The sequence below is a fragment of the Musca autumnalis genome, unplaced genomic scaffold (genome assembly GCF_047663935.1).
Source record: "Musca autumnalis isolate F117 unplaced genomic scaffold, ASM4766393v1 scaffold_3, whole genome shotgun sequence".
In the NCBI taxonomy this organism is placed as follows: Eukaryota; Metazoa; Arthropoda; class Insecta; order Diptera; family Muscidae; genus Musca; species Musca autumnalis.
The window spans coordinates 203,308,457-203,334,759 of NW_027411866.1; the positions used below are offsets into that span (position 1 = coordinate 203,308,457).

General features: G+C 41.6%; 1 protein-coding gene across 2 annotated transcripts; it reads right to left on the bottom strand.

Annotated features, from left to right (window-relative positions):
- Positions 1 to 25,361, bottom strand: rictor (rapamycin-insensitive companion of Tor). 2 transcript variants are annotated; one of them, XM_073976322.1, is made up of 16 exons: positions 24,955 to 25,361; positions 18,154 to 18,340; positions 17,726 to 18,084; positions 17,502 to 17,655; positions 16,922 to 17,438; positions 16,480 to 16,850; positions 11,541 to 11,926; positions 11,174 to 11,468; positions 10,931 to 11,094; positions 10,438 to 10,770; positions 5,059 to 5,183; positions 4,699 to 4,994; positions 4,244 to 4,602; positions 3,840 to 4,181; positions 3,680 to 3,774; positions 1 to 3,609 (listed from the first exon to the last, which is right to left on the bottom strand). In XM_073976322.1, the coding sequence occupies exons 1-16, from the start codon at positions 25,233 to 25,235 to the stop codon at positions 896 to 898; spliced, it is 6,978 nt and encodes a 2,325-aa protein (XP_073832423.1). In that variant the 5' UTR covers positions 25,236 to 25,361; the 3' UTR covers positions 1 to 895. The 2 variants fall into 2 exon arrangements, with proteins under 2 accessions (XP_073832423.1, XP_073832422.1); XM_073976321.1 differs by having other exon boundaries at positions 4,244 to 4,994.
- Between the last annotated feature and the right edge of the window lie 942 nt (positions 25,362 to 26,303).

Consider the following 26,303-nt stretch of genomic DNA (forward strand, 5'->3'; position numbering starts at 1 on the left):
GGTTTTTGGGACAGTATCTCCGAACGTTATTTTTATGTTGTCTGTGCGTCTTGGATTAGACAGGTTTTTTATGGTAGATTTGCCTTTGTTGTTGTTGTTGTTGTTGTTGTAGCAGCATATAATGCTGGGTTGGCAGCCGCTGGCCGAAACACTTTTGGTTTCGGGTCAATCCGGTACGTAAGAACCCGCTGCCGTGGGATTGCATTTGCCTTTAGTGTAGGCATGTTGTGATTTGCTGATGTTATTGAAGTTTAATTGTGTTCTAATTTCAAGATCCAGTAACCTTTCTAACGTTTTTAAAAGAAAGGAAGAAAGTAAATGCAGTAAAATGACGTGTCTCTTTTTTGACAATGTTGACTTTGTCTTCACATTAGATTGTCATTACCTGCAATGCAAATATTGTATTTATGAAGTCAGCCATGTTTATCATGGGATTGAAACGACAGTTGTTGTTTTGACACACCAACATATCATCGCCTGAAATATACCCAAAGACGCAATCCGTTGAGGGTGACAATATTCAAAACGATATTGATTTTGTATGTTAAGCTCAGTTTACTTACCAAATTCCTGAATTACGAAAATAATTACAAAATTATTTTTTTTTTTGGTTTATAAAAAATTGTTTTCTTTTTTATTTTTGTCTGTGCCTTTTCGTTTTCATAACAAAAATACAAGGTTATTCTTCTTTTAGTTTTGTTTTCTTCTGTTTTTTTTTCACATTCTGTTTTGTTTCACTTTAGAGAATAGTAGTGTATAAAGAAATTATGGTTTGTTTGTTTTATTATTATTATTCTTATTATTTTTATAGCATCTAAAATAATAATTATAATATAATATTGTAATAGTAATAGTAGAAGGTAGTAATAGTAATAATAAATATACATACATTTATTTATGATTGCTTACTTGAACCAACAATACTTGATGCTGATGAAATGGAGGATGAGGTGTTTGTTGTTGTTGTGATGGTGGGGGGAATTGAATGAAGGGTTGTGGTGTTTGTGTTATTACTTTTTATATTATTGGCATTTGCATTGGTGTTCAGAGGGGTATTGGTTGAGGTGGTGGTGGTGGCGGCGGCAATCATGGAATATTTACCAGCATGATTGCCGCCATCACAACTATCGTGGACCGTTGATGCTGTGAACGGTGCCTTTGATGTTATCGATGATGATGTTGTGGAGCAGGAGGAAAATGAGGTTGTTGATGCAGTGGTGGTACTGTTGCTAGCTTGTTGCATTAACACTGCTTCCGATTTGGAAGATTGCAAACGTTTCTCACAGTACAGAGTGCCGATTGGCTGGGCCAATGAAGCGGCTAAGCTTTTGGTTATATAATATTTATGACCGAGTGTCGAAGAAGTAGGGGGGTTGTTTGAGGTGTTGGTTGTGGTGTTACTGCTGGCGCCAGTGGAGGTAGGAGGATGATTTGATGTTGGTGTTGTGGCAGTGGTGTTTTGCAACTGTAAACTTGTTGTTGTGGGTGATGTCATGCCCGCCGTATAGGAAAATCTTGTAACCACCGGTAGGCGATAATTCGCCGAGGAATCTGAGCCCAGAGAATGTTGCCGCAACAAGGATGAGGTGGTGTCACCATTTGTTGTGGTGTTTGGTTTTGTGGGTGATGTCAGTGATGTGGGGGAGGTGGCAGTGGTGTTGGAAATTGGCGAGGTCACCGTTACCGCATTGGCATTCAATTTATCACTGGCATTCAATTTATCATTAGCAGCACTCAGCTTGGAAGTGAAGCCACTTTGCTGCTGCTTTGTTCTATCGGTTATGGGAAATTTGTTCTTTGTACAACTCAAGTCCAGTTCTAGGGTATAGAAACGTCCTCGACGATATTTGGTATTTTCATTTTCTATGGGTTTTGTGGTCAGGGGTGGTGATGTTAGGGGTGTGGAGGAATTCAAACGATTACTGTTCATTGGCTGATGGGAAATGGTACAAATACTACTGCGATTACTGGTAGAGGTTTGATCACTACAATTACTGCTACTAATGGGTGTGCTGGCACTACCACCACCAACCCCACTGCTGTTCGCACCACCACTCCCGCTGGCGCTTAGTTGCAGTGAATTTTGGTTGGAGTAGGCTGCGGCTGCAGCATTGGTAGAGGCGGCCGAACCACCAACCATTGTTTGCATTGAATTGGAAGAGGCGGGATTAACACTGTAAATGGTAGAAGATGATGTGACCGAGGGTGGTACACCATCAATTTCATCACAATTTTGTTGTTGTTGCTTGTAATGCGGTCGACGATAGCTAACATTATCCTCGCCGCCCTCGTCATCGTCGTCGTCATCATTGCTGTCGTCATCGTCATCATCGGATGTTATTCTAAGTTCGGTATTGTATTCGCTTAGGAGGGTGCTGGTGGTGGGATGAGGTGGCGGTGCTGCAGGTGGTGGAGCTTTGGTAAAATTTTTACAATTCTGTTTTAAATTCGATGATGATTTTGTTGTTGTTGTCGTCGCAGTCGATGTCGTTATCGCTGGGGCAGTTTTCATACGAGGTGATGGATCCAGTAGTAGATTTTCACAGCTAGCTTCATAGACACTGGCCAGAGGTTGAGACTTTAAATGCGGTTTTAAGGAACTGGAGCTACTGTTTGCCCCACCATTGTCATTTTTTGCATCCACATCGATGCCACCACGTCCACTGGATCTGTCTTTGCGCATGGAAACCTTATCTCCAGCTGCTGACATTGCAGCAAGCCGTTCCTTTACATCGATTTTCTTAAATGAATCCTTGTCCTTTTTACTCAGAATATCCAGAGGTTCATGGTAAAAAGAATCAAAATCCAAATCCAAAAACAATTCCTGCAAAAACCGTCGAGCATTCATTCGATAAGAGCAGCGGCCCAATGTCCGACAAACCTCGGAATATAGGCATATATCCTGAAATGAGGCTGGGTGTTTTTGTTTCAATTCCAACAATGCCATTTTGGATTGTTTCGCACTGACAGGATTGGCCAAACGTTGAACATTATACAAAATATTGGCTGTCAATCGATCCGGTAAACTATCCTCACTTAATATACTCTCGGGTGAGTGGAATTGTAAGTCGGAAAGTTGTATTGAGGAAGCATTACTATATTGTTGTTGTTGCAGAGGAGGTTTATGGGTGACAGCACCATTAGCTGGTGGTTTATTATGATCGGAAGCCACATTCGTGGTGGTGGAGGAAGAACCTCCTCCGCCTTTACGTGATAAAGCCACAGTGGCCTGTATGCCAGCTGCCACCAAAGCTGCTGATGCATTTGTATACATTTCACAGAGTGTAGATGTTGATACATCTCCCGATCCCGTGCCATCAAGTCTTTGAGAACGTTTCCTTTGCCTTGAACAATAAAGGCAATTACTGCGTCCATGTTTTGCCCCCACCCATTTCGATCGTTTGCTCACCGATGATACATCGGAAAGTGATGAAATTATTGATGACTCATCACCACCTTCATTGTTCAGTGAGTCGTTTAGGAATTGTTGTTTGGCTGTCAACAGATTGATGTCCATCAAATCTTGATCTTGTATATCCTGTGATACATAGGTTCGCAGTTGATTCCGTGTGGGGAATATATCCAAAAGATGTTTTGGTAAGGAAATGCCTAAAAGAAGGGGAAGAAGATAAATTAAATTTGTCCCGCACATTGCATAGTTTAACTGCATTCCACTTACCAACATAACAAGGGCCTTTGGAATCATTTTGTGATAAAAATTTGGGGGCATTTAGTGTGGGCAATGGTACCTGCAGCTCCTCCGTATCCAGGTGCCTAAATTAATAAAACAAAATTAGTCAATTCGCCTTTCTTTCCTTAGCCTATTGCCAAATACTTACGCATACATCCGCAACGACGTTTGGCGATCTAAACTTCGAACCTTATTCTTGCGTGAATCACCAAATGAGGATTTGCGTGGTCGAAATGAAGCATAGGACAACAAATCGATGCGATCAACAATATCATACAACTCAGCACCCGATTCGGATAAAACAGGGCGACAATGGCGTCGCAAGGAACGTAATTGGGCATAACCCTTTATGTCCACAGGACTAATGGCATTATGCAAATAGGATCCACCCACTAACGAAGTACGGCGCAGTAACGAAGATTGGCCCAATGGTATCTCCAAGAGATTCGACATTGAGGGTATGGGACTAAGGGGGAATTGTTGCAGGTCTCTGTAAAAAAAACCAGTAAATTAGAACCAATTAACCATAAAATCAAAGCTTTTTTAACTCACCCCATTCCTGCTGTTCTTCCTGTAACGGATTCACAACTACTAACCCCTGATGTATTTGAATCTGTACATGAATTGTAACGGGTACGATGTGAATGATACATGCCAGCAGGACCTATTGGTGGCATGCCACCTGGTTGTCCCCCGCCACCGCTCAGTAGGCTAATAACATCTGTCGTCTTCGATTCGGACAAAGAACGTTGATGTCGACCATGCCTTAGATATGAACCTTCTGGCAATGTTTTTGATTTTGCAGAAGCAGGCAATACACTGCTACTACTACCACTTGTTATGCTACTACCCACACCGCCGCCACCCCCCACACCACCCGCAGTCGTTGTTGTTGCCGCACCGCCGCCTATCTGTCGCGAACAAGAAGAAGATGATGTCTTCTCAAGTTTAGCTCTCGGTGAACTAAATTTATATGATTGTGTTGTGAGAAGATTATCAAGACTAACCTCTTCACCGGATGTCTTAATACTATCTGTGGTGGTATTAGCATCTTGTGCTTCTGAACTTGCACTTGCTGCACCACCACCAATAGCATCACGATTGGTACTGGTACTACTCAACAATAAATTCGAATAGCTACCCGTATAATAGGAACCATCGATTTGATCTTCCATACCCGTATAATTATACGGTGGTACATCATCGAAATGATGACGCAACGGGGTATAATTACCCAACATCCAATCTTCGGGTTGATGTACCGGCCAAATGGTATTACGATCATGACGTACACATAGCCAATCTGTAATGAAATGAAAGTTAATAACATTGTTGAAGGGTATTCGAAGGGTGGTGGAATAACTTACTTAGCTTGAAGAGAATATTTGCTCCATCATTTGTGCTACCAATTAGACCCAATACACTGAAACAGGTTGATCGTATTGAGTAAATATCACACTTTGTAGCCAAGATGACCAATTTTTCATAGACCCTAGAAAGAAAAGAATATTTATTATGAGAATTTCTTAGCATACTTTTAGGCTGTTTATAATATGACTGCTTTTATTGGTTATTCCTTGTAAATCTAATGAAGGACATAACAAGTAAAAAAAGTATCAGTCGGCTTGGCCGACAGAGATATACCCTCAGCCTGTGTATATTGAAACAATTTTTCCCATAAAACGTAGGTATTTAGAGGGTTTTAAAAATTTTGAACGCATAAACCGAAACCAAATATGTTGATTAGATTAAAGAGCAGAAGTTTTGCGGGAGAATTACTTAAAAGAATGGATCGACATTGACCATTATGGAAGTCGATCTCCAGCCACTACATACGTTGCCATAGGGGGGTTTTACTCCCTTTGGGCTGTCTGCTTAAGAAGTGTGGTTTTGCCCCAGAAAAAACTTTTACCATTTGCCTTAATAAGGCAAAAAAAAAAAAAAAAAAAAAAAAAAATAAAAGTGATTCGATAGCAGGTCTTAAAGTGAACTTATCCGAAATTTTGTTTGGGAGGTACTGGACGAAGTGGACAAATATAGTCCATATTTGGACCTGATCTATATGTCGTAGATATATTAAGATGTGTTAAGTATGGGCCAATTCGGCCACTCCCTTCAAAAGTTACCGTACGAATAATTTTTCCGAATATTTTTGAAATTTTGTGGGGGAGGTACCTGAAGGAGTGGACCGATATGGCTTATCTTCGAATTTAAACTATGTTTGGACAAAATATTACTAAGGCTAAAATTTGGACCCAATCAGCAGATCCGTTGGAGAGTTATCTTGCGCTCCAACCACCCCACACGGTGTCATAGGGGTTTTGTGAAACTTTCAAGCTATTTTCTCAGGAAGTTTGGACTTGCCCCTGCTGAAACTTGTACCGTCGTATGGGGGGCAGTGAATACAAGTTGCTAAAATAAAAAGCAAAGCGATTCGAGAGCAGGTCCTAAACTGAACTTTTCCGAAATTTTGTGTGTGTGAGGTACCCGAAGGAGTAGACCTATTGAGCCCATATTGGAACCTCATCTAAGTCTGGCACATATTTGACGATGAGCAAAGTATGAACCAAATCGGTTACCCCCTTAAAGAGTTATCGTGCGCACAAATTTTCCGAACTTTTTCGAACTTTTGTGGGGGAGGTACCGGAAGGAGTGGACCGATATAGCCCATCTTCGAACTTAAACTAAGTTTGGGCAAAATATTACGAAAGCCAAAATTTGAACCGAATCGGTTCATCGGTTCGAGAGTTATCGTGCGCTCCAGCCAGCAGGACAGACAGACAGACGGACGGACATAGCTAGATCGACTCCAAATTGTCTGAAACACATTTCGTCCAAACATACTTGGGGTCTAAAACCATTATTTCGATGAGGCACATTTTCATCGTATCAAAGTGTGTATACCCTCCTTAGCCTAAAGGCTGAGGGTATAAAAAGGGGTTGTTGTAACAGCATATGATTCGTTTTCCTGCCTAATCTGACTCTATCCTTAGGATTGTAACAACAAAACTACTGGAGATAGTTGATAATGTTTGGCAATGCAGTTTCCAAGGTGTAGTAGTGTGTCCTGCTGGCATGTGCCGCATTTTTATACCCTCCACCATAGGATGGGGGTATATTAAGTTTGTCACTACGTTTGTAACTACTCGAAATAATCATTGTAGACCCCACAAAGTATATATATTCTTGATCAGCGTGCAATTCTACATCGATATAGCCATGTCCGTCCGTCTGTCTGTCCGTCTGTGGAAATCACTCTAGCGTCCGAACGGATTGACGTAGGTTGATGAAATTTTGGGAAAATATGTTATATTTACGTAGGACTTTTGGTATTGAAAGCGGGCTATGTAGGTCCACGCTTTCGTATAGCCCCCATACAAAATGACGCGTGACGCGTCGTCGTTTTAAGGAATTTTTAAGATATTTGGCCCATTTTACCACCGAATTGGTTGTAATTTGGTACTTTGTGTCTCCAGAGGCCAAACAATATTCATACCAAAGTTGGGTTATATAGGTCCACGTTTTGATATAGCCCCCATATAAGGCCCCATATAGTACGCGTCGTTTTAAGGAATTTTTAAGATATTTGGCCCATTTTACCACCGAATTGGTTGTAATTTAGTACTTTGTGTCTCCAGAGGCCAAAAAATATTTCTACCAAAGTTGGGTTATATAGGTCCACGTTTTGGTATAGCCCCCATATAAGGCCCCATATAAAGTACGCGTCATTTTAACATATTTTGAATGTATTAGACCCATTTGACCACAGAATTGGTTGTAATTTGGTATTTTGTGTCTTCAGAGGCCAGAAAACATTCTTACCAAAGTTGGGTTATATAGGTCCACGTTTTGGTATAGTCCCCACATAAGACCCCTTATAAAGTACGCGTCATTTTAATATATTTTGAATGTATTAGACCCATTTGACCAAAGAATCGGTTGCAACTTTGTATTTTGTGTTTCTAGAGGCTAAGAAACATTTCTACCATAAAATGTTTATATAGGTCCACGTGTTGATATAGCCCCCATAATACAAATCTCCCGATTTTCGATATTTTGAACGTTTTAGCCTCAGTATCACACCGATATGGCTGAAATTTGGTATTTAGTCTTCTTTAGGCGTATAAGACTTTACCCCAGAAATTTGTAGGTATAGGTCCACGCCATCATATAGCCCCCATAGAACGGTACCTTCCGAATTTCGGTATTTTGAAGGTAGTGGCCACATTAATCCACCGAAACGGCTGAAATTTGTGGTGGAGGGTATAAAAAGTTCGGCCCGACCGAACTTAACGCTTTTCTTACTTGTTGGTAAATGTTTTGCCCTGTGTCATCCTTGTCGTATAGGAGTTCTGACGACTGCACCATCCCGAACATAAATGAGCCAAAACTACTCTTGTTTGTCGTGTCAGCTGGACGTTCTTTATCTGCAATAGATGGGAGATGTACCACGGAACCGCATTTATACGATAGTTATTTTTGACATCTGGAACTGCATCTGTGTGAATGATATACAACCCTACTTGACAAGCTTGCTGATCTCGGGGATCTCTCTTCTAACGTTTCCTCCTGACATGACTGGGTGGGGGTCCTATCTACCATATGGTGACTTCTATAATCTTGGGGTAGTTAGTGGTTGGAATTCTGTTACAATCAACCACGATATTCAGCTCAATGGTCATAACCGCAGTGTTGAACAGATTAGCCGTAGATTTAGTGCCGAATATTTGCGTATACCTCGAAAAAGGTCGTATAACGGTTGAGATAGGTGTTCAGACTTTTTAAACTGATATTTGAAATGGTACCTGACGCCAAGGGAATGCCACCGTGGTGCAATGGTATGCACACCGACCTTGCACGCTAAAGGTCGTGTGTTCGATTCCCCGGCCAGTCAACATCAAACACTTTTCAACGGTGGCAAAATATCACTCAGTAATGCTGGCGAAAATTTCTGAGTATTTCAGCCTTGTACAACTTCTCTACAAGTGGTGTCTTAGACACGCCGTTCGGACTCGGCGATAAACAGTAGGTCCCATAACATTGAGCTAATATGAATCGGGGTGCACTCATTGATGTGAGAGAAGTCTCCTCTGTCCCGCCTGGGATGTTTGTGGAACAATTATATTACCTGACGCCAAGGTCATATACGCTTATGTAATACAGGAAAGGTAGAGTTAAACAGTTCCGGAAATGTTAGCCCACCTTGGGAACTTCCTATTCCATTCTACGGGACTTGGACTTCTTGTTCCCGAATTTTAGGCACGAGATACTCAACTTCCGGCTCATTCGGCTATTTCTACATTACTATAGGGTTCCGTCAGGACCCAACGCTTTGGATAATTTAGCATTCCCGATGGCAATCGCAACATCATCCATTGTTAATTGTGGTGGTTTCCCCTCGGTAGTGATCTAATGCAACGTGGAACTCTTCTCTTTGCTCAGTCTCTCCCGGGGTTTTCCACAAAAGTTCGACAGTTAGTTAACCGTTGCCCACAATTCACTTATTCTGGCTCCAATGTTACCATTTTTCAGATGATATAGGGTTTTCTTTATGAAGTCCATCGTGCTCATTTTCTAATCCCGTAGCCTCTGCTGGTCAATTTGGTCTCACTTCGGCTGCAACAGTGATGATGTTCCAAAAAGTATTTTCTGCTACCCGAACATCAGAAGGTAGGGCAGTTACCTGAGACGGTGATTGGTGAAATTTCTTTCTAAAATTAGACCAATCAGCTTTCCCACAATTGATAAAAGTGCGTCGTTCAGAGTTGATGAAGACGCACGGTCTGCTGATGGAGAAACTTATACAGGGATGGTCTGACACATGAGTAAAGATGGGTTGCCAGATGACGTCATTTGTCAGACTAGGAGATACAATGACGACGATGTCGAACTGTACGTTAGAGCCAGGCTCAAGAAAGTTGGGTCTGTATTGAATATACTGGTGCAACAGGAACAGTTAGTCCTGCACTTCTGTTGTGTTTCTTCCTCAGTATGTTGTAATCATCTCGACGTTGGAAGCTGCAGCTTTTGTTGATGGTGGTTTCCTGCACCGCCGCGACCTTGATTATGATTCTTAAAGACCATTTTTCTCATTTTTACATCGGAATACTCAATTGCAATTAAGTTGCAAAAAGTTTGCATTTTCTGAGATTGGTACTGGTGTCAATTGCTGCATCTGCGGTTGATAAAGATGATCCAGGTAGTTATTTTATTTGTTGTGTAATAACCTCTTTAAGTTGGGAAACTAAATTTCAATCGGCAACTTAAACCGAGTTTTTCTCGAAAGTGTATTTTTTGAGATGTGACACTCTTTGAGAAAATGAGCGATATTTTCCCACAAAAATTCCTGAAGGGACAAGGGAGATTTTCCTCATATCGATGAGCGCATTTCGATTCATATTTGCTCAATGATACTTCTTATAGCCGAGTCCGAGCGGCCGTCCTAAGACATCACTTGTAGAGAAGTTTTTCATGGCTGAAATATTCAGAAAATACCGGCAACATTTCGCTGAGGGGTATTTTTGCTACCGCCAAAAATGTGGTCTGCTTGCAATTGCACCACGGTTAATTTTGTAGTTGGGAAAGTCGATACCTCCGTGGATAATGTGTCGAAAATTATATTGGGTTCCAGATAAATATTTCGATGTCTTACAAACATCTTATAGTAGAAGGTATACCAAATAATAGGCCCTTGTCTAACCATTCTTTCTTTGAATGCTGAGAGTATTTCATATCACAAAACTTACCTCGTGCCCGATTCCAAAAAATACTCAATGCCATTCGAATGGGTCGACGCATGACCAATTGCCCAAATGGCCGCTTTCAATTCCAGGCATTCCGCTTCATCGGAACATTTGCCACTACTTATTATCTCCAGCAGCTGTGGCAAATCGCCAAACTTCCTTAAGGCAGTTGTACCCTGTGTTGTTTGAACCATTTGTCCATATAAATGGGCTGGGATATTTGGTGGTATTATTATGGGTCGTGTATTACAATTGCGACGACTATAACCGCCTTCTTCATTGCGAACGTGCAACGTTAGGCTGGCATGGGTATCAGCTTCAACAAGTAAAACATATCTGTAGACAAATGAAAACAAAAAAATATAAATTATTAACATGATCCATTGTAAAAGATAAAGTCAAACAAAAAGTCTATTTTCCTGAGAAGGAAACAAAGGAGTCATATGGGGGTATGCTTTTTGTTAGACTTTTTCTTCTATTGGGATTTCACGCTCGCCTCTTATTGTAGCCATTTTTCCAATATTCGATTTCTTCTTTGACTTTTGCTTTGGGTTGATTAAGACCTCGTGAAAGGGAATAGTAGCGGGCCATCAGCAGGCGTCCCACATCACCAAGGGTTTTCAAATTTGGCCATAGACTAACAATTTCTTCCAAATAATACTGCAAAAGTTAAGGACAAATTGAGTTAGTTTGGTTTTAAAAGAGAAATTGAAAGAGAAATTGAGTGGTAAAAAAATACCTTTTCATGACAAGCCTCTTCCAGAATATCCATTGCCGCCAATACGACACTACGATCCGGATCTTTTGTTTGTTGTATAATTAAAGGTATACCCCATACCTCAAAATTTGGTATGCGAGCTCTTAATAAGACCACCAAAAATTGTGTGGCATATAAACGACTACCGGTATCTTTGGCTGCCGTTAAAGCTTTTTCCAAAACTTTACGGGGCACAGATTCCAGACTATAATCCAAACCCGATACAATCAATTTAACATAACATTCATAGTCGGTGTTGCGTACGAGGTTAACAAGGCTGTAAAGAAATAACACAAATTTGCATTTATAAAATGCATTCAAAATTCCTCGGAAATTGTTTCCAACTTACTGTTCAAATACCGCCGTATTCGTTAATATCGTTATACCCTTTTGTGCGCGACACATCCGACCAATAAATAAAAAATACTGTTGACACATTGTAGTCTCCATATGCTTTGGACTGAATAGGCAATCGTGTGCACGATTTGGTGTCGTTATGGCCAACAGCTGAGAGGCCACATCGGTAAAGAAATCGGTTAGTAGACGAACACTTTCCAGTGGATAAATTGCCAACAGCCAATCGATTAGATCTAAGCCCACCTGTACAAATGGCGGCAATGTTTTACCCTGTATCAGTTCTTGATGGGAAAAACAATTTTTACTCGGTTTAAAGAAATCGATGAGATTTTTAAGGAACGTTAAACTTGGCTCTTCCATTTTACGGATTAGATTTGACTGAAAAGGAAACAAAGAAAGGGGAAATTAATTAGTTCTTTCACATATTTGTTGGTGAATATTGAATAAAAAGGTATTTTTTTCTGTTTAATGTTTTATTGGTTCAGTTGATATACCCTTGATAAACTCTCCTTGAGAGGGTATCTAAATAGATACCTCTCTCTTCGCAACCCTGACATATCAGACGTATGTCCAAAATGTGGACAATCACTTCACAAGAAATCTTTTCGCGTTTCCTGCTAATCCAACTAACTTCATAACAGCCGATTCGCTGCGGACACACTCAGTCATAGCAGTCCGCTTCCACAAACTGGATATGACAGCTTAATTATCCTCTGTTAATACCCTATTTTCTATCTACGATAAATACCCAACTTGTAGGGTGGACAAGCAGGACTATGTGGAATTCAGGGACAAAAATTTGAAGAGTTGCTGCTCAAGATGGAATAAAACTCATCATGATTGTACAATCCCAGCCAGAGTCGATATTGGTGCACTCGAGGCCCAAATCAACAGCTACATAGTCACATTCACCACTTTCCTTCAAGGAAGAAAGTTACAGATCTCACCAACAACATCATCAGCAACCTTATTTACTTCATGGATTGGGGAGGTGAAACAGCAACTTAAGAGAAAGATCGGAAATGTTGAACTTCTTCAACCATATCGGGTACCACGTGGGATAAGGACATGAATGGCAAGCCATAAAGAAGTAAGCCCATTAATCCTTAATTATAATATAATTATAATGCACCTGTATGAATTTCCTTCATTTATGACAAACAATGAAGAGGCTTGCACGCAACCGGATGTGTCCATATGACGAGTGTGGATCATCTGCATCAGGAGGCAACATAATGTGATGCTCATGGCGGTTCCAACTGGCATGGCATCTGCCCATGCAATCCAACCATCATATTGTGGTTCAGGATCTATCCCCTAGACACATCCGGAAGGACATCAAGTGGTACAGCACCGATATCAAGGGTGTAATATCATTGGTCATTGATCTATCGCTGAAGCTTGTTTATATTCAAACAGGCAAGCAAGCTGCAAATGAGCATAAACCAAATCTTGTCCTTAAATGTCAACCACCCGCAGTTGCACAAGTACAATGATCACTGTCAAAAAGAACCAGAGTCATCCTAGCACAGCTTAGTTCAATTTGGCCAACGATAATTAACACCTAGCAGGAGAATCATTGCACGAGTTGAAGTATTAGCCCTCAGTGCCTACAGGGACCCATCGCAATCCACAGACCTCCGCCCCATAGATCTGTGGTTACAATAAGTCGAAGCGGCGAAATGCAAAACCAATTATACCAATCAACACATTCCCAACTAATCCCAATGTGCTAAAAATGCCAACTAATCCCATCATCTGGGGCCAGGGTTCCCTGTGAACTACGTTTCTCAATCTGTCGGTAGCTACCTACATCGTTGCCCGAAGTATGGAAAATGAGCAGGGTGGTCCCGCTACTTGAACCAGGCAACGATGCCAACAAATGTGAATCGTACAGACCGATTTAACTTTTATCGCCTGCAAAAAGATCCTTGAGACTTTCTCCTCCCCAGCGTCAGAAATAGTTATCCAGTTGTCGATCACCAGCATGGGTTCCGCAAGCAACACAGCACGATAACAGCGCTATACGTCATCTCCACTCATATTAGTCGAGGACACAAGCAGAGAAAGCGGTGGGTGATAAAACAATGATGGTGGCGCTTAATTTATCAAAAGCCTTTGATACTGTTAAACACTCGACGCTGTTTCAGGACATTGAGCAGACAACCCTCCGGCCAAGCTTGAAACGCTGGATAATCAATTATATGTGTGGCCGCCAGCCATTCGTGGAATTCAAGAACAAGAAGTACAAGCCCCGTAGAGTGGACCTAAGGTGGGGTGATATCTTCTAAACTGCTTAAACACCTCTAGCTCCCCTGTATACCACCTCCTCCCAAAGACATGGAGATTGTAACGTATATTGGTAATTGTACGATCTTGGCATCGGGTAACAAGAAGTCCAAGCCCCGTAGAGTGGACCCAAGGTGGGGTGATATCTTCTGAACTGCTTAAACACCTCTACCTCCCCTGTATACCACCCCCTCCCAACGACATGGTGATTGTTGTTGTTGTAGCAACGCATATATGTTCGTTCGAGTATTATTTCAGTTATCAAGTTCCTCTGTATCCAGACTCAAGAATTCTGCAACCTGGCCTGGTTGCGTCCATAAAGAATGAGGAGACAGGTAAGTGGGGTTAGCTGGGCAGTTGTAACGTATGTTGATGATTGTACGATCTTGGCATCGGGTACCTTCCGTGATATCATTTGTGAAAGGCTGAACTCATATTTGACTGATCTTACCACTTTTTTCCACGCGAGGAATATTGAAATAAACGCCACTAAATATACGGACACACTGTTCGCCACATGGTAATGGTTGAATGTCATGGTCGATGGTGGCAGAATTCCTAACACAAACTACTATGGATTACATTCGACAGCATGTTCATGTCGTCTGCGCATGCCACAGCTGATCTAGGGTCTCTCTTGCATGCGACAACTTGAGATGTTGGAACAAGGTCCTCAACTCCCTAGCCGGCAGGACTTGAGGTGCAGATAAAGAAACTTTGTTGACCACAGATGACGCGATATATCGGTCTGCGGTATGCTGTGCGGCGCCAGTGTGGTCCGCGAATATAAGTGCAACGCGATGAAAAAATATTCAAACCTATCATAACTCCAACAATTGATCATTTACATGAGGACACGAAGATTCATTCAGTACAACACAATGGTATGCTTTCGTTGCAGTACTTGCTCGGGTAATACCGTGGGAGTCATTCTAATCGCCATATGGTTGATAGAACCCCCCCCCCCCCAGACATGTCTGGAGTTATCTTCATGATCTAGAGATGGAGTATCGACATTACAAGAGAGACCCTAGATCAGCAAACCAATCAAACAGGTTTAAAGGGCATTCACAAAGGTTAGGTAGCTTAAGAACGTCAGCTGCCACGACAAACCAGAGAGTAGTACTGGCTCAACTACGTTTGGAACGGTGCAGTCGTGTAAATTCCTATAATTACACGGGGCAAAACATCTGTCCAACGTGTGGTATAGGCCTGCACTACACACTGCACCATTTTAACTGTCCTGTCAAACCTACTCAACTAACTCCAGTAGCTTTGTAGTTACAACAAACACCCAATCGAATGTAGCGAATATAGAAAACTAACACAACACGAAAGCTGGACACCGCAATGCGGCTACCTGGAAACAGCCATAAAATCCTTACTCAGATATCAGAGACCTACTACAGGGATTGTGTGGTATATCCAATGGTAGTGCTACCGAAGAGAAGAAAATATGGCTAAAGATAGTGCGGTAACGTTATGTAATACTTCTTTTGCTGAGCTACTGGTATCAATTAATTGTATACCGCCTAGCCAGAATTAGCTCAAAACATAAGTAATCCTGCTGAAGAGAAATATGTCAGCAGTAGCCGATTGATTACCAGCTGAACTTTTGAAGACGGCAGGCTACACACTGATAAAGTTTATAAATAAGCCAACTAGCACCATCTGGTAAATTGAACGCACATTCGTTACTTGAAACCTGAGTAAAACCTCTAAAAAAAGATTTAGCAAATACTATAGATGTCTTCCATTAGGGAGAAGACCTAATTTTGTATTCAGCGTACTGTGTTTGTGTTGTGAACGCCTAAAGTATTGGTCTGGGAAATAATAAGTCCATATCAATGGGATTATAGGCGTGGCAAATTCACCATTGACCAGATTTGGTGCTTTCGACAACCTAATACATTCAAAATGTCCCAAGATACTACTGAATTTGGTGGCAAAGCTCGTATGGTTTTGTAAGATGACATACGCGATCCTCAGTTAAGAATATTCATTCACTTCTGCATCTCCTATAAACTGCTCCAATAGGATTTTGAAATATTCACAAGAAAGGTTGCTTTTCTGAAACCTCGGTTGGAACTAAACTTTTCGGAAATTATCTTTTTTTAATACAAGAGAAACGTCAGATGACCTAATACTTAGATAATACAGCATTTCTGTTGACAGAAGATTTTTTAAAGGCATTCTATGGACACAATACCTTTGACAAATCGTTTTTAGACATAACATCTTCAACAGGGTTCCCATTCACAGAAGGCCTTTAAAAGTTATTCTTTGGACAGAATACCTTTAACAGATATTCTATGGACAGAGACTTTTTACAGGTCTCCAATGGACAAAATGTCTTTAACAGGATAACATATTTATAGGATGTCTGCTGTGGGCAGACATCCTTTTACAGACTTCTATAGAAATAAGTTCTTAACAGCTCTATGACTAAAAAGACTTTTAGGAAATGGGACCTTTAATAGGTCTTCCATAGGCAGAAGGACTTTAACTCAGTGATTTTGTGTTACTTTCTTCCCGCGTAGCTAGAAGAAACACTTGAATACGTCTTCCAATACTTTCAATAATTGGTGGAGGTTTCTAATATCCAAATATAATACTAAAGTTTAGAATAACTTTGTACTTACTCTTATTATCGTTGATATAACCTCCCAATCCCAGCCGGTGCCATCCTTGGAATTCAGGACATTCGAGTCTTTGATTAAACGATTCACTTTCATATTTTCTAGGAACGGTAAAAATTTACATTTCAGGCGAAAACTTGCACGGCGTGACGATGATGATTGAGAATTTGAATCATCACTTGATACAGAGTCCAAACGTGGTCTGTTATCCAAGGTGCCAACACCACCACCACCAATGGAACTAAATTGGCCAATGCCGCCAGTGGTGGAGGTGGTGCCACTTGGATCTGGTGGCGGTGATTGTAGGCTGCTACTAGTATAAGGTATGTCCTGAGCATTGATTTCACGGCGAAAAAGTCTTGTGTGTATGAGGGCTGTAATAAACAAAAAGGAGGCGGAAACATTTAGGTTGGTCCATTGTTATGTGTTGTTTTCTTTGACTTACTTCCTTCTTGTATAATACTATCCAAAAATAAACTACTTGAGGCTGGGCGATTCCTCAACATTTTCTGATAATTTTCCAGTGCTGATATGGCGGCACATGCATTTATATTACCCTTGGTGGCATGCGATATTAGCGTTGGCAATGCCGGACTTGTACTACATATGTCCGGTGGCAAATGGGTGTGCATTAAATGCAATAACTTGCCAATTAAAACAGTGGCTGCTACAGATACGGGAACTTCACTTGATATAATAACCTCGACCAAGGCATTGAGGAGACCAGTCTCTAGAAAACAGTACAATTGTAAGGCCAAGTGTTGTTCACAGATGTTGGGGGCACGTGCTGCCAAACTAGGCAATATGCTACGGCCCTCGGCAGCCACAAAGCCATTCTTCAATAGCCAATTGGCTTGAAAATCAGACGGATCAACCGCCTGTAAAGCCACAGCATAGTCTTCAGTCTTCCATGTAGGTTGTGGAAGACCCAAGAGTTCGTAGAGCAATTCCAATATTGCTTTCTGGAAAAAAGAAACAAATTCCATAAGTGGCAACGAAAGAGGTTCAGTAGAATCTCGACTTACTCTAACTTCAATTTGATTTAAATATAAAGCATCAACTATTGCTTTTAAACCGGATGGTTTACTTGGATCACAGAATTCAATGGTCCCAGTCCAGCTGCGCAGAACAGACAATAAAGCTAAACGACAACTTGTGTAACGTAGTTCATGAGCATCTCTGGAAGAGAAAAAAGGAAACAAATATATTAACAAATTCTTTACATGTCCCTTAGCGCTTTGCAACTTACTTATTCTTATCCATAATTCCCAAACGATATGTAAAATCGCAATAGGGTGCCGCCAAACAATCCAAACGTACCCCCGAAATGTTACGTGTATGTGGCCATTCCAATAGATAGAGTAGAACACCACTCAAACTTTCGGCTATTCGAGGATTGTGACATTCCACAACATTTCGTGTTATAGAAGTAACACCACCGCAACATATCAGCAGAGTTGGATTTAAGACAGCAAATTCACACAGCGTCGCCAGACAAACTCTCAGTAATTTATCTTTTTCTTCCAAACCCGTATCGGCCAAAGAAACTAAACAACGTACCAATACTGGACTTATATTTTCCGGTGATATTGCCAACATTTTACGTATCTCCACATAAATAATAAAGAGGTTAATTTAGATGATTAGATGGATAACAAATAACCAATAAATCCTTACCAGTTTCAATGCCTGAACACGTTCATCGTTATTCTTTAGCATTATATCAATGGAACGACATAATAAATGCGGTAATTGCATTGAATTGAATATTTTGATATCCTTGGTTGTGGTCAACACGTAACGTATGGTACGTAGGGCAGCCGCTCTCACTTGGGTAAATGAACGTATTAGGGATGCACTTAAACTGAAACGAAGAAGAAGAATAAGAGAAATAAGGAATAATTAGATAATGATGGGATTAACTAAACGATTACGATGAAAATGTCTCTTATCGGAATAATGGTTTCAGACCCCAAGTATGTTTCGACGAAATCAGTTTCAGACAATTTGGAGTCGAGTTAGTTATGTCCGTCAGTCTGTCTGTCCGCCTGGCGGCGCACGATAACTCTCAAACGAATCCACCTATTGCGTCCAATATATGGTTCTCATAATATGCTGTCCAAACTTATATGAACATTGAAGATGGGTCATATCGGTCCACTTTTTCGAGTACCTCCCCCACAAAAGTTCAAAGTTGTTCGATAAAATGGAGAGAGTAACCGATTGGGTCCAAATTTTGCATGTGGTTATATTTCCTCCAGACATAGACGGGCTTCAAATATGGACTATTTAGGTTCACTCCTTCGAGTACCTCCCACACACAATTTTGGCACAATTGCAGTTTAGGGACTCTTGTCTGATTGGCATGAAATTTTTTGCAGTTGGTAGTTTTCGAAGCCCATTTTACGACATTACAATTCCTTTCCTTTGTGCATCTGTGTGGATGTCAGATAGGCTTGCTGATCTGGGGTTTTCTCGTATATCAAGAAGATCCCTCCTGACATGCATAGGCGGGGAGAGTCCTATCCACCATACGGTGGTTGGAATGATACATCTCAGCTTGTCGGATGACGTGAATTCAGTCGGAGAATTTTGTTATCATCGCACATGATATTTAATTCTGGGCTCATCTTCGCAGTCCATGTAGGGAACAGATTGCCGTAGACTTTGTGGTTGATATTCGCATATTTCTCGCGCGGAAAATGGTCTTAAGATCGATGAAATAGTAATTCAGGCTTTCACAACTGACATCAGGAAAGGCACCTGACACCAACCATTCGCATACGTTACGATCCCAATGCCGTCTGCAGTGTGTGGAACACTGGAAATGTAAAGGTACGACTGTCCTCCACACATATAATTTATTATCCAACGTTTCAAACTTGACTGGAGGGTTGTCTACAAGATGTTCTTAAACAGCGTGAAGTTCTTGACAGTACCAACGTAACGTCCAGAGTTCGGAAGAGACTTAACCGTTTCCCACAATTCACTTATTCCAGCTCCAATGCTGCAATTTGTTGCCTCTGCTGGGAAATTTGGTCTCATTTCGGACATTCGACCAGCAGTTATATAGCGAACGGTTGCAGTTGTCATGATATACCGGAACATCTTTTCTGCTACCCAAACATCAAAAGGGTTTGGCAGTTCTCTGAAGCGGTGATGGGTGAACTCTCTCAAATTAGACCAATTAGCTTTCCTATGATTGATGAAAGTTCAGAGGTGATAAAGATGGTGCGTTATAGGCAGACATTGTGACCCCAGAGGAATGACGGGTTGGTAAATGATGTAATTTGTCACATCAAGTGACATGCCAACCAGCATGTGGTCATTACATAGAACCATAGAACATAACTCGTGATGACCTTCCAAAGGCGGGCTAATGGAGGGCTCGGAGGTTTCGCACCTGACTGCTACCCCTATACAGTCTATGTACGGGTCGTCAGAGGCGGCTTCATGCGAGATATGTCTGCATTAAACCTACTGGTGCAAGAAAAAAGCTAGTCCCCCACCTCCACTCTGGTGCGATCCTCGATCTTACCTCAATTAAATTGATTTATTTCCAAGGGATTAGACCAGAAGCTACTGGTGTTAAGTTTGCTGTTGGGAGATTACGGGGGAGTCTCGGTTTCTGATGACAATGACTACGATGACTTGGGTCTTTGTTCTTGCAACATGTAGTAACTTTTATTGCATCTCGCCGAAGTTAGAGTGTGGTGGATGCGGATGTGACAAACCGAGCTCATCCAAATTTGTTGTGGGTTTTACTCCGTCTCGACCTAGAACAAAAGAATCCGGAACATTAATTCGAGGATATGCTACTCCCAACGGAGGAAAACGATACAAATACAGATATATGTACCAATGCACCGCAATGTTGAGGAAAATGATATGCTTGATACTAGGTCATTAGACTTCTGACCTAAAGGGGGAAGACTGTGCCAAGCCACAGTTCTCTTTCTTCATCGACAAAGGATCTGGCAGAACCGACCTGGATGCAAGGTATCAAAATTAATCTAGCCGTTAATCTAGGACGCAGAACTCCATCCCTCACCTCACTTAGCAAGCCAGAGATTAGCAACTTTGTAGATGTCATTATTGACCACTGCCTTATGAGGGGACAAGGGGACAACTGCTTCGTCCGGATCCTAATTGGTCTAAAACATCTCGTGCTTGCCTCGGCAGCTGGCGTTCTTCTGCTGTGATGGATACGGATGGTCCTCCGAGTACTTCATTCGGTCTGTACCTTTGTACAGCCTGCGCAACTGCACCAGTATAAATGCTGGTCAAGCCTGCCGGATAGGCTCGTTGATCTAGAGGTTCTCGTTTATACTTTTGCACCTCTCTCTCTCCGGATCATGAAGATCTCTCCGGACGCGCTTGGGTGGGGGAAGCCTGCCCACTAGATCGTGGCAGGGATGCTTGCGGTAACATTCAAGCAGACAACATGTTGTGTTGATGTACCGATAAAATCTACATCTTCTCATGAGGATGGTCCACTGGTGTCATGGGGAGGAACCCTGTCGCAGTCCTAAGGGCGGCATTCTTCCACTGCATTTGCATACCTCAGATCGGCCTATTGCTTGATAAGGTTAAGGCTTGACAAGGTTTCTTTGTCAGCATCCCAAGTGCTGCCGAACAGAACTTTGTTCCTACTTCTGATCCTGACTGAAATGGCTAGTGGGCTTACTTAGTTGGCCCATTACAGAACATTTGTTCCATAGACCGAACTAAGAAAAGATCTCCATTCCTCTCTGTTTTTCGCTTGACTTTTTGGAATACCGCGCCTTTCCATTTCTACATCCACTTGTTTGCTCCATCGAAGCTTAGGCCTGCCGATTCTGCGTGCAACGCCATGTGGCATGTATTCATACGCCTTTTTAGCGGGTTCATCATCGCTCATTCTCATGATATGGCCTAGCCAACGCAATCGTTGCATCTCGATACGTTTAACTATATTCATGTCTTTGTATAGCTTATATAGCTCGTGGTTCATACGACGTCGATATTCACCGTCAACGCAAATCGGCCCGTAGATCTTTCGAAGAATTTTCCTCTCAAACACACCAAGCACTGCCTTATCTGCTTGCGCAAGTACCCATGCTTCGGAGCCATACATTAGCACGGGTAGTATCAGCGTTTTGTATAGTGTTAATTTTGTTGACGAGATGTGGCTTTGTTTTTAAATTGCTTACTTAGACCATAGTAGCATCTGTTGGCCAATACAATTCTTCTTCTTATTTCACAACTGATGTTGTTTGTTGTGTTTATGGCAGTGCCGAGGTAGACGAAGTCTTTAACTACCTCAAAATTGTAGGTACCAACTTCTACAGTTGGTCCGAGCTCTATGGACGCTTTGCGCGTCGACACCATCAATTTGGTCTTTTCGCCGTTTACCGCCAGACCCACTTTCGCAGATTCTGCTTCGACCTTCCTAAAGGTATCAGTTATTTCCTTTACTGATCGTCCCATGATGTCTATGTCATCAGCATAGGCAAGTAACATGTGGCTATTGGTGTAAATTGTGCCATTTCTTTTGACATTTGCATCTCGTATTACCTTTTCCAGCAAAATGTGGAATAGGTCACACGAAAGGCTTTCTCCTAGTCTGAAACCTCTTTTGGTACAAAATTCTTCGGAGAGGTTCTTTCCAATTTTAACTGAGGACCTAGTATCGGTTAAAGTCATCTTACAAAGCCGGATGAGCTTTGCGGGGATACCAAATTCAGACATTGCGTGGAATACCTTTGATCGGAGGGGACTGTCGAATGCTGCTTTATAATCGACAAAAAGGTGAAATATGTCGATCTGCATCTCTTGGGTCTTCTCTAGGATTTGCCGCAGGGTAAATATCTGGTCAATGGTGGACTTGCCAGGTCTAAAGCCACATTGGTATGGTCCAATTATTTCGTTGACCATTGGCTTTAGTCGTTCGCACACTATCCCTGACACTATCTTATAGGCAATAGGGAGAAGACTTATGTCCCTATAGTTTGAGCATACAGTCTTATCTCCTTTCTTGTGGCCGGGACATAGGATGCTCAGGTTCCAATCGTCGGGTACGCGTTCTTCCTGCCAGATGGTGCTAACTAGCTGATGCATACAGTTTAAACAGCTCGGCTGGTAAGCCATCGGCTCCTGCTGCTTTATTATTCTTCAGCCGGTTGCTGTTTTTACCTCATCTTGGCCGGGCGGTATACATTCTATACCATCTTCTGGGATTGGATCTGTGGTATCATCGTCTTCGCTACTATTGGATACCAGCAGATTGGAGAAATGTTCCTTCCATATCCTGAGCACGCTATCTGTATCTGTTACCAGATTACCTTGCTGGTCTCTACAGGAGGATGTGCCTGTACCAAAGCCATCTGTTTGATGTTTCACTCTTTGGTAGAATTTTCGGACTTCATTCTGTCTCCTGTACATCTCGATTTTTTCACACTCCCGCTTTTCCATTTCTCTCTTTTTCTTGCGGAAAAGCCGTCTCTCTTCTCTCCTTTTCTCACGATATCTCTCTCGTGCGCTACGCGTTGCTACTGATTGTAAAGTAGCTCTATATGCCGCATTTTTTTCTTCGGTAGCAGCACGACACTTCTGGTCATACCATGAATTCCTTTGTGGAGGTCTCTGGAATCCAAGTATGGATTTTGCGGCTGTTTGCATGGAGTGGGCAATATTTTGCCATTGTGTTGTTATGTTATCGGGACAAGGAGTGTTCGCATTAAGCAATTGGGCTAGTTGAGTGGAATATGCTGTGGCTATCTGTTGTGTTTGCAGCCTATCGATGTCCGACTTCCGCGTTGAGTCTGTTCGTGCTTTATTTGCAACGTTTAGACGGGTACGTACCTTTGCTGCAACAAGGTAGTGGTACATCCAACACGCTGGATGAATGTCTTCCATCTATTACAACATGATCAATTTGATTACTTGTTCTTTGATCTGGCGACAGCCAGGTACCCTTATGAATATCGAGATGCTCAAATCTGGTAGTACTAACTACCATGTTTCTTGCAGCTGCAAAGTCTATCAGTATCATACCATTGTCAGATGTTTCACTGTGGAGACTGAATTTCCCGACTGTTGGGCCAAAGATATTCTCCTTTCCAATTTTGGCATTAAAATCGCCTAGAATGATTTTAATGTCATGGGCAGGGCAACGGTCATATGTTTCTTCTAAGCGCTCGTAAAATATATCTTTGGTCTGTTCGTCCTTTTCTTCAGTGGGAGCATGAGCACAAATAAAGCTGATGTTGAAGAATTTAGCTTTTATTCGAATTGCAGCAAGTCTTTCATTCACTGGGGTGAAGCTGGATACCAGATGTTTTAGTCTCCGACTAACTACGAATCCGCAACCAAATTCATGCTTTACGTGATGGCAGCTATAATACAGTGCGTCACCTTTAGGTGTTGTTGTGACGCCTTTCGCAATCCATCGTATTTCCTGTATGGCAGTAATATCGGCCTTGTACTTTTCAAGTACGTCTGCCAATGCGAAGACTGCACCTTCTCTATAAAGAGTGCGAACATTCCAGGTGCAGATTCGCAGATCATGGTCCTTAAAACGTTTGCGGGGTTCGTCAACTTTAGAGGGATTTGTTTTTCTTTTCTTTCGTTTTTTCATAGTAGCATGTTTTTTCTAGGGGAGGGTTACTAACCCGACGCCCAAACCCAAGTTTTTAACGTTCTTATGGGTGAACGCGCGGCACATGTTAGCTCACTACCTTTAACGGGTCTTAAAGGCAGTTCCCCAAGTGACACCACGGGGAGGTCAGTGTCCACTTGAGATGAAAGAGGGACTTTGCCATGTTAAAGCCGGTCAAGACCATTGCTTGGTATCATTCATCCCCTACGTCATCCAATGGCTAGTGGGCGCGATATACATATCTATTTAAGTTCGATTAATTTTTTCTTCATCTTTCTTTGTCTGCTCTACCATCTTTCGACTCGAGTTACAACGATTACGTTGGCTATACCATGCCATGAAAATGTGCAATTATGAGCTCACATTAAAGACGAATAAATACAGGTCGCATTGCGCTATACGTAGAATGGCAAGGCCATGACTCCAATGAAGTAAACAAGTGTAAGATGAGATTAATATTAAAATTGGGAAGGAAACCCAACAAATATAGAAAAGTGAAAAACTATTCCAATTCGACTCGTAGGACAATAGTGTATAGAGGGTCACCTAAGTGCATCAAACAGACCACCTCTTCTGTCGTTAAATTTAAAATTAATAAAAATATATTATTAAAACAACAGAAAAACACAGACAACAATTGTTATGGCTGTCTGGAATTTAATAATTTGTTCGTATTTATGTTTTCTGTCTGTCTGTAATGTTATTTTTACATTTTTTTAATAAAAAAATATTTTTGTGTGGTTGATTATTTTAAATTAAAATCCATCCATTCAACCAGCCAACTTTATTATTGCTGTTGTTGTTATTAACAAACATTGTTGTTATTGTTGTACACTTACCAGTAGAGTAACTCTTCCGTGCTAAATCCCAAATTATTTTTGTATATTGATGCCGCCGACGACGAGGTCGCCAATGACGTTGATGTTGTAGCCAAAGAAGTAAGCGTGGCACCATGTTGTTGTGTTGCTGCTGCAGATGCAGCTGATGTATTCGTCGTTGATGATGCAGATGGTGACGCTGTTGTTGTTGCTGTTGTGGTTGTATGATGTTGGTGAAGGTGCTGTTGTAATTTTTGTTGTTTTTGCAGCAGCTGCTGTTGTTGCTGGCATAATGTGGCCATTTCATTGAGCAGATCGAGACGTTTGCTATCGCGTGTCTCACGACAACACAATGCCGCATAGATATCATAGCAATTCTCTGCAGCAGATTTCGTTGGATCCAAGCGATAATATTTTTCCGTGTCTTGTGGAACTAAAAGAAGAAAAAAAGACATAAATGAAATAAAAACATACAAATAAGAATATTAGACAAAAAAATTAACAAAGTTGAATAAAAGCTACACAAGTGATGTAAGATGTATAAACATATAGCAAAATGAAACCGGAAATAGGAGAATGATCTTTCAAAGTCCTCTTAAAAGATACACAAACGAGATATGTTTAGAAATCCCCTTCTGTTGAGGAGATTTTAGCCTCTGACTAACACAAACTACCCGCCTTGTCTAGGTTCGAATCTCAGAATAGACATCATCACATGTCCAAAGGTGATAAAAATACACCTCAGCGTAGTAAAACTTCTCTACAATATGAATTTAGCCGTCCGGATCTTTACTGGTGTAAAACCACTCGTGTTTGCCTTGGTAGCTGGCGTTTTTCTGTTGCGATGGATGGTGGGTGGTCTCCGAATACGACATTAACACTGTACCTTTGTCCTGCCTGCGCCAGCCTGCCTGATAGGCTCGTTGATCCAGAAGTTCTTGCTTATACCTGTGGATCTCTCTCTCCAGATAATGGAGATATCTTCTGGCGTGCATGGGTCGGGGAAGCTACTAGACTCTAGTAACTAGAGTTGTGTCATTCATGAACGAACATTTACAAAAGAACGATTCGGTGAAAAGAACGACGGAGTCATATGCAGCAGAGAATGAACGATATTCAAAGAAAATAATAGAGTCAAATGTTTTGTTGAACGGAAAAGAGCCAACGAACGAAGTGAGCGACCCAGATCTTTTTGGTGAACGGAATGAAAAAGATCGATCCGCTCAATGAACGAGATTGCCCAACACTTGAAGCTACTAGACTAGATCATGGGAAGGATGCTCACGGCGGTAACACCCAGACAGGTACTGCATTAACAGCATTTTGTTGTGTTGATGTACCTGTAAAATCTTCGTCTCCTCATGAAGATG